Source organism: Nothoprocta perdicaria, unplaced genomic scaffold (genome assembly GCF_003342845.1).
Source record: "Nothoprocta perdicaria isolate Ctin4 unplaced genomic scaffold, notPer1 scaffold_269, whole genome shotgun sequence".
NCBI classification, from domain to species: domain Eukaryota; kingdom Metazoa; phylum Chordata; class Aves; order Tinamiformes; family Tinamidae; genus Nothoprocta; species Nothoprocta perdicaria.
Genome location: NW_020455498.1, coordinates 755,719 through 764,246, shown reverse-complemented (window position 1 = coordinate 764,246; position 8,528 = coordinate 755,719). Strand labels below are relative to the sequence as shown.

At 46.2% G+C, this 8,528-nt stretch overlaps 1 protein-coding gene and 1 gene segment (V, D, J or C); both read left to right on the top strand.

Moving 5' to 3' along the window:
* Positions 1–398: 398 nt before the first annotated feature.
* On the top strand, positions 399–3,399 carry LOC112948559 (the record flags this gene model as incomplete). The annotated part of the segment is given in 2 exon segments: positions 399–456; positions 3,023–3,399. Coding segments are annotated over 2 exon segments (435 nt in total), but the record flags the coding sequence as incomplete, so codon positions are not given.
* A 2,402-nt stretch (positions 3,400–5,801) lies between these two features.
* Positions 5,802–8,016, top strand: LOC112948558. The gene is made up of 5 exons (XM_026040812.1): positions 5,802–5,847; positions 5,957–6,291; positions 6,716–6,833; positions 7,111–7,164; positions 7,636–8,016. Exons 1-5 carry the CDS (start codon positions 5,802–5,804, stop codon positions 8,010–8,012), a joined length of 930 nt encoding a protein of 309 aa, XP_025896597.1. The 3' UTR covers positions 8,013–8,016.
* Positions 8,017–8,528: the final 512 nt, after the last annotated feature.

Here is an 8,528-nt window from a genome sequence, read left to right as displayed (position 1 = left end):
GCAGCATGGCTGGCTCCCTGGGGCTGGCCGCGGCCTCCCTCCTGCCCTGTGAGTGTGACATGGCCTCCCAGCGGCAACGCAGGCTCTCGCGGTGCCCAGCCCCACTCCCTGGAGGAGTCACTCCCTGCTGGGTTAAAACATCTCCGGGCTGGCCTGGCAAGGAAAGACTGCCGGGCAGAAAGTGGGGCAGAGATGGCATCTTCTGACTGCTGCTTTTCCTCCTCCTTTGCCTCCAGGTGTGCTGTGGGCCCTTCGCTTGGATCAGGAACCAGCTTTCATCCTCAAGCCATCACAGCAGAGCAGCACAGCTGAATTTATTTGCAAAGTGACCGGTGGGAAAAGTCACACCCTCATCCACTGGTACCGATCACGGGGAGATGGGCCGCTGCAGCGGCTGATCTACCTATCCTTCACCAATCCGGACCCTCAACGGGACACCGGCGTCTCTCCTGAGAGGTTTGCAGCCTTTTTCCCCTCCTCAGGCATCTGCAAACTGCTGGTGTACAAAGTGGGAAGTGCAGATGGTGGCCGCTATTACTGTGCAGCGTGGGACTTCCCACGACTCTGCAGGCGGCTGAGGCTCTTGTGCAAGAAGCACAGGTGACAGCAGAAAAGTTCCCCCAGCCTCCTGCAAACCGATGTTTCGTCAACAGGTCCAACTGAGAAAGTATAGCTCAAGTTATTATCTTCCTAAGAAACTCAGGAGGTTTGGATTTTCTGTGTGCTGGTAGCTTCATAAGCTGCCATGCAAAGGATTTCAAGAGACAAATTTAGGTCTAGCTAACATGCTTCAATCTGACCCTTCCTCATTCAYCTACTGCATACAGTTATCAGTACTTCAGGCAGGAAGAAAACTGCTTTTCCTGTCTGAACAAAACTCAAAATCACTTTTCATCAATATCCCCTATGCATCAAAACCAGTATGGACAAAGAAATTAATACAGCTGGCATGCTTGCTGTCATATGTCTGATTCGTGACTGAATTGCTGCAATGCTAGTGTCTTAGAAGATTGCTCTGTGAAGAAGTTCCAGTCCCTAGGGAATTACAATGTAACTCAGTAAGAAGGACTGAYAAAGATTAGGAAAAGGGAGAATAATGACTCTTGTGCCTTTTAGTGAGACAATTGAGCAGTGAGAAATTTTTGGCTGGGTAACCCTGAGCATTTAGCTCTCCAGCTGAACTCACTGCAAGGGTGGACATTCCAAAATCTCTGCAGGCCGGATTTTGTAAGCTGCCTGAGATCATGCAGGGACATTGCAGCAGCACACGGTTGCAACAACTGAGGTTGGCAGTGTCCTTTTGGTGGGTTCCTTGCAAAATTGTCCCTGCTGGCAGAGACAAAGCTGTCAGTCCATGAAACTGTTCTGCAAAAGGAAGGAAATGTCTGGAGAGGCTTCCCTCCACAGGGCATGCAGTGGTGAGACCACAATTATACAGGGCTCTGCAACTTATACAGCTGAATGGACACTGCAACATTCTTTTGGGTAAAAGTAAACTTATCTGTATAAGAAGAAAAGAGTGAGGAAACGCTGTTGTSTCCATACAAAACTTCAGCACTATTTATAGATAGGGAGAATACATTGCTGTGACTGCAAACCATGAAGCAGAGGAATGACAGCAGTGACTGAGACACAACTTCGAGCAGGGTGCTAAGCCAGTCATAAACTCTAATACAAATCTATGTCCCACACAGCAGACATAGACATTTTTTCCCCCCTTCTCCATCTTTTCCATAATTAGGTTGGTAATAAGGCCACTTGTTGTGCCAGATATTAGTGGACGCTGCTTGTCAGGGTTGCTCTCTGCTGCATTTACGTAGGTATAGCCGGGTTTAAGCACTCAAATGCCTTCAGAGGTTTTCTTGTACTCTGGACACACCCCCCCACACACACCCCAACAATTGCAATGAAAAGCCCCCTCCAAAAGTTGCCCTCTCATGCACTTGCTGCACGGTGGACCTGAATCTCTCTTTTGTCTTAATCCTTTCACCAAGTCAGTAGTGAAAGTAAGAAAAATGTGATGTATATAYATCAAGCATCAGTGATGCATAAACATTGAGCTAATATATCGCTATTGTTGATCTTGTGGCTTCTCTGCTTTTACAAAATAAACTCACCTAATGTGTTTTTCCCTTTACTCACAAAGCCACTAACATTTTCCAATTCCACGAGCTTTTCACCTTAGTTTACACTGCAGTTAAGAGAAGAAACCAGCAAAATGCTGCTAAAATGCTACCTGCTGTGGACACCAAATTCTTCACCATGAAATGAACAGCCTACTTTTCTGATGCTGGAGCAGCATGTTCAGAAGACTCTTTTCTCACACTTTGGATTAGCAAAGGGGATTTTCACCTCTGGAGGGTGCTAGAGGCTTGATGGGCAGGTAGTGCTGACTACTTGACTTGCACTCATCACAAGAGCTTGCTCCTTGGCCAGATGGATCCTTCAGCCACCAGCCAGTGGAAATCAGTGAAAGAAGGTCTTACCTCAATACACATGGAAAATTGGTGTGTTCATTTTCGTACAAAAGTTGGGCAGGGCTGACCAGACACTTTGGAACTGTTCCTAGCAGGACAGAAGTCCACTTGCCGACAGACTGATTGTGGAGCAAAGCAAGCTATTGCTTTCTGCTTTGGCCACCAGCAATGCCATTAGTGCGACAAAAGGCACTATTTGCTATGGCCAGCTGGTGGGAGGTGCTTTCAGTAGAGTCTTGTGGTGTCTGAGRAGACAAGTTGGAGAACTGCCATTAGCTGTTCCAGATGACTCACTTCCTCCTCCCAGTTGCTCTGCTCTCTTTCTACCTAAAGGGCTTTACAGTGCTTCTGCTTCAAGTTCAGTTCCATGCTTAAACCCCAACAGGCAGCATGTTGCTGCTGCCAGTCCTTCTGGGAACTCCGTTTTGGTCTTGTAAGAAGTCCTTTTTTCCTTCTCCCCTTGTGCTCACGCCTGAGAAGATCATCCCTGTTCCAAAATCTGGCATCTACATCCCATCAACTAATTTCTCCACTTTCTCTTGTAGGTGCAGATGCACAAGCAACTCCGGTCCAAAGCCCAAAGATGTTGAGGAAGGTGGAGTACAGCTCTGCCACTATGACATGCAGAATAGACGCCAACACCTACATACACTGGTACCAGCAGCGTCCTGGACAGCCACTGCAGAGGATGTTGTATGTCTCAGGAGAAACACCTACATATGATCACAGTTTCCCTAGCTGGAAGTTTAAGGTTCAGAAGCATCCTAGAGAAGGCCTCTATACTCTCAAAGTAGATTATTTAAACGAAAAGGATTCTGGTGTTTATTACTGTGCCTACTGGTTCTATCTACGAGCACAACATCAGAAGAGTAAAGCTAAGCCACACAAAAAGCCATTTTTCACTCTGAACCACAAGCTCTGAACTGTGCCAAAATGCAGGTATTTCCCCGTTCCTCCACTCTCAAGCTGTTTTCTAACAAACAGTAGGATGGAAAAGCAAAGAGGTTCTAATTGCAACTTTGAAATAGGTGATGTGCACATGATAGCACTGTGATGCCCACTGAGAGCTGTAATGTCCAGAAACTGGGGAGTCCCCATGACTTTAGCGCATTATATGGAGCTCAGCTGTTCAGATGAAGACTTGGTTGTATGGACAGTATTCTCCTGGCTGTGAACACAATGTATGTGTGTGTTAACAAAAGTCTTTTGTAAAATGATTACTTCCTATCTTGTTGAGAAGCCCTCAATCATGGAGAGAAACATTTCTCCGGGTCTTCTCTATGTTGTCCTGAGAAACTGAAACAAAGAAAGAAGACCAGATGACCTTGCACATTCCCTGTCTTCTACTTCCTCCCTTATAGATTTCTCTTGTAGTTCTTTTCCTTTTACTCTCAACACTCTTCTGAAAGCATCCCTGGAAGCTTAATTTCATTGTGGAAATTCCTCCTCCAATGTGTCCAAAGAGGACCTTAATTCCCTGTCTGACAAGTGGAGAGTCCTTGGCACATCAGACCTAATTGATTCAACTGGACTTCGCCTTTAAAATGATATAGAGGTTTTCTGATGTTAAAACAGTATGCTTGGAAAATTCTTTTTGCGCTCTTTGGAATGGTTCTTGTTCTGGTGAGCCCTTCTTTACTCAACATGCATGCTTGGGTCTTCAACAGGTGGATCCTTTCTTATTCAGAATATTCTTTTCTCACACTTTGGGTTAACAAACCTGAAGATTTTCACCTCTGGAGCATGCTGCGGCCCTGATGGGCATTTATTGGTGCCTACCTCCTGATTTGCTTTCAGTGTGACTGCTCGGTCCTTGGCCAGATGGATCAAGAACCACAACCAGTGGAAATCAGTGGAAGAAAGCCTTACATGGTTAGGCCTTTTATTCAGCCTAGGAACAGCCACAGTGCTTTGCAGTACTTGCTTTGGCTCCTGCTAGAGGGGAAGTCACTGGCTTTGCTATTTGAAGCTCTCCAGAAAGAGCAGCATTGATTGCTGAATTCAACAGGCTGCTCGGGGTGCACATGAATGGTAGAAGGATGGGCCATGAATGCCTTCAGGTGGGTTGTTACCTCCAAGCACCTCCTTTGAGAGGGTTGTTTSTTACTTTTCAGTGTCTATTTCTCCCATTTCTGCTTAGGTACTGGGCTCTGCCTTCCCTACCCACATTTGAGAACTGCTGCTCTGGGGTGGTGGCATTTCAACCCAAGGGAGGATTAAGAGCCACTTGTGGGTCAGCACCAAGAGGGGGGCAGCCGGCAAAGCTGTGGGAAACACAGCTCTGCGTGGGTAAGACCATGTCCTTCCCTGAGGAGGCAGCAGTGTCCCCTGCCCTGACAAGTGGTGAAAATTCTCCTGTGTTTGTTTTGGGGATAAAGCCATGTAAGGTCGGTCCTGTCCCCTAGAAAAGCTGTCAGTTTTGCCAAGGAAAAGGCCAGCTTCAGAGTTAAATGTTGTGGCCTACGAGAAGATCACTAGAATACAATCCTCATGTTCACATCATTCTTATGAATAATTTCCAGGAATTACTGAACAAATGAATGTGTTTAGAGCCTCTTCACTGTTGTTTTGATACATCTGTGAACAAGGCAGAAACCACCACTGTACTGACAACTTAAGGCTTCCAAGCTAAAATGAGAAAAAATAGAACTTTTCTTTCAATTCCTTGCATTGCATAGCCCTGAACATGCAGAATTCTTCATGCAGCCTCAGAAAAACTTGGTGATAGCTCTGGTATCGGTAAAGTATCCTTCTAAAGCTGTTTTTTTCAGGCATTCTGCATGAGGAAGCAACTGGAAATAAGATATAAGTAAGCCGTGGGAAGGGCCCACTAGCAGGTGCTCACATCCCAAAGCAGAGCTTCTTTTTTCGGTGATACTCCATCTTAAAAGATCTTAAAAATGGCTCTCAGGCAGCTTTGAGAACACGAGGGAGGGCAGGCCACAAAAGAACGAGGGAAGGAAGGCCACAAATGAGTGTATTACTGGTGATGTCCTGCAGATGTCAGGTGAGGAGTACGGCTGCACAGGGACCCAATGGGCATGTCACAAGGCGATTTCATGCTTTGCTGTAGCTGGAGCAGCCTGAAAAATCAGCTGGAGCAGCCTGAAAAAAAAAGGCAAGCTGCCTTGGGCAGTGCTGTTCATAGGCAGGAGCTGGAGGAGAGCAACTGTGCCCTGTGGTAGGTGGGGACGTTGAGCAGAGCTGCCTCCGGTGCCTGGGACAGAGCCACTTGCTTGCTCTCCTTGAGCAGCAGCTGCCTAGCTGGGGACAGATCCTTCTGCTGGCCACTTCTGCACGGCACCTGCACGTCATTCAACGTCCATGTGGCTGCTGCAGGTCTTTCTGGCAGCTGCAGCCCTCTGCTCGGGTGAGTTGTGCGTGTGAGTTGTGGGTGCCGTGAGGGTCGCACTCCRTGCCAATGCCAGGCCTGCAGGCACTGCTGCCAGGACAGTGTTGTTCTCTGCTTCTCTTCACAGATGCAGCTGCACAAAGGCTCACTCAGCCAAGGCCTTCCACAAGCAGCAGAGTGATGGCAACTGCACGAATTGACTGCCGGTTTTCGGGCTCAAACTTTCAGAATGTGGCCATCCACTGGTACCAACAGAAACCCGGTGAAGCTCCAAAGCGCATTTTGTATGTGGTAACAGGAACCCCTGTAATTGATGACCAGGCCAATCAAGACCTTTTTTATGTAGAGAAGAAGGCTTTGACTCTCACCACTACTCTGACAATAAGACGAGTAACAAAGCAGCACGAGGCAACCTATTACTGTGCTTTCTGGGACGACACAACCACAGAAAACCTTTCCACAGCCTATACAGAAACCTCTTGAGGGCTGTCAGCCACAGGAGGCCGGGGTTTGAGACCTCGCCTGGTGGTGACAAGATGTGGCAAATAACACCTGCCTGCTGTTTGGCTGTTTGAGGCCTCTAACCCATGTGCTGTTTATGTTAAGTAACAGGCCCATGAATACTGATTCAATTGGATGGAGCTAAGAGACGTTATTTCTACCCCTCCAATGGGCTTTGCCACCACTAGATTCTGGTGCTGAGGTTGCTTCAGTGAGACTTGAAGGAGGGCAGTGAGAATGTGGCTGCTGAGGGTGGTTATCCTTGTTGGTGTTTTTTCTTGTAAGCTCCCTGCTCACCCTCCTTCTTGCATGCTCTTCTGTGGCAAAAAGGGAAGATCTGTTTTTCTGTTTCACATTTCCATTTTCTTTCCTTTGTTCTGTGTAGGTGTCTCGGCACAAGCCTTGCAGCAATCTCCAATATCCATCACCAAGCCAGAAAGCAAAACAGTGCTCATCAACTGCCACGTGTCAGCTCCTGACTTTGTCACTACGTTTATCCACTGGTACCGAAAGAGGGTGAATGCCGCTCCTGAGCGCATTGCCTACGTGTCAACCAGGCTCTTCCTTGAAAATAACTCCGATGATGGGAAGTTCAGCATCGAAAAGGACCTCTCCCGATTTGTCTGCACCCTGACAGTCAACAAAGTAACACCACAAGACGCTGCTACCTACTACTGTGCTAGATGGGATGCACAGCAGTCAAAAGCCAAAGACAACCTGCGCAAAGACTGTTTCTTTAAGTACCCTGAAATATTTGAAAGCATGTGGGCACATTCGCAGTCATTCACCATCAAGTTCCAGTGAGACACAGCTGTTTCATTTTGATAGCAAAAAGTGAGTTTTCATAGGTATGGCTGGATTGTCTCCGGGAATGGTTTCAGGATTCTCTGTGTGTGTTTGTATGTGTGCATGTGTGTGTGTGTGAAGGAGTGAGTGAAAAGAGATGCAGCTTGTGTAAAATCCCTAATTAGATTATTAAATTTGTCAGTGTTGAATCACATTCTATCTTAAAATGCCCCCTGGTGCCAGGGGACCCTGTAGGATGACATTGAAATGAGTCACTTCCTTTCCTGGGCCACCAGCAAGGAGAGTACTCATATTTCTGCTGCAACAGCAAGAAGCAGGAGCCCTCAGGATGCTGCTGCTCCCAGTCCTGGTCCTGGCTTCAGCCTGGTCTTGTATGTCCCTTTTCTTACAATGGGGCTTCAGGGAACAGCATCAAGAAGTGCTTTGTATTTACATGCAGGAATGAAGAGCCAGGTCAAAGCATTTGTTCTCTTTTTATTTTTCTTCTTTTCTTTCTAGATGCAGAGACACAAGTACTTCTGAAACAACTGAAGACATCTATTTCTAGAGCAAAGGCCAAAACAGCTTATATTGACTGTATAGCTGAGGGCATAAACAACTTTGAGACTGCTTATATGCACTGGTACCGGCATATTCCTCCCAAAGGTCCTGAATGGCTTCTGTTTATCAAATCGGCAAGGGATATAAGTTATAATCAGGAATCCTATAWGAGAAAATATTCCGTTAGTAAGAAAAGAAACAATGTCTGTACTCTCTCAGTAAATGACATAAATCTTAGTGATGAAGGCACCTACTACTGTGCCTACTGGGAGTCTCACAGAATTAGCAGACCATTGATAGCCTGTGCCAAAAGTCAGTTAACTCGATGCTTATGAGGCTTTCTACTTCTTTTGTAGCAGGCACGTCTACACAAAAGCACCTGACACAAATTTCTGCATCTAACACAAGGAAAAGTTACAGAAAAGAATTTACTGTACTATGGCTGGCATGAACTTTAGCAGTGCACAGTGCTATCGAGAAAGACCAGAAGAAGATACAGAGGAGATTCTTTTGGATCAGAAGATCAGCAATCAGATTCTGGTGAAAAAAAGAAGTTTTTTGTTGAGAGTTCTTCTAAAAACTGCGATGTTGAATGCTTTTATACAAAACAACTTTTCAGCAGTAGGATAGGTAATTGGTTTAAAAGTGTATCCTTCTATATCCATTAGCATTGAGACATGCAGCACTTTCTCTATTACATGAACAAAACCAATGCTCCTGGTAAGGACTGACCAAGAATGTGGTAATTGCAACAAGCCAGAAGAGTTTCAGGAACGAATTTGTAGGAAAAGATAAAAGCAACAGTATGTCTTTCAAGGTGGTCCTGAGCCCACAGCCAAATATAATGTTGC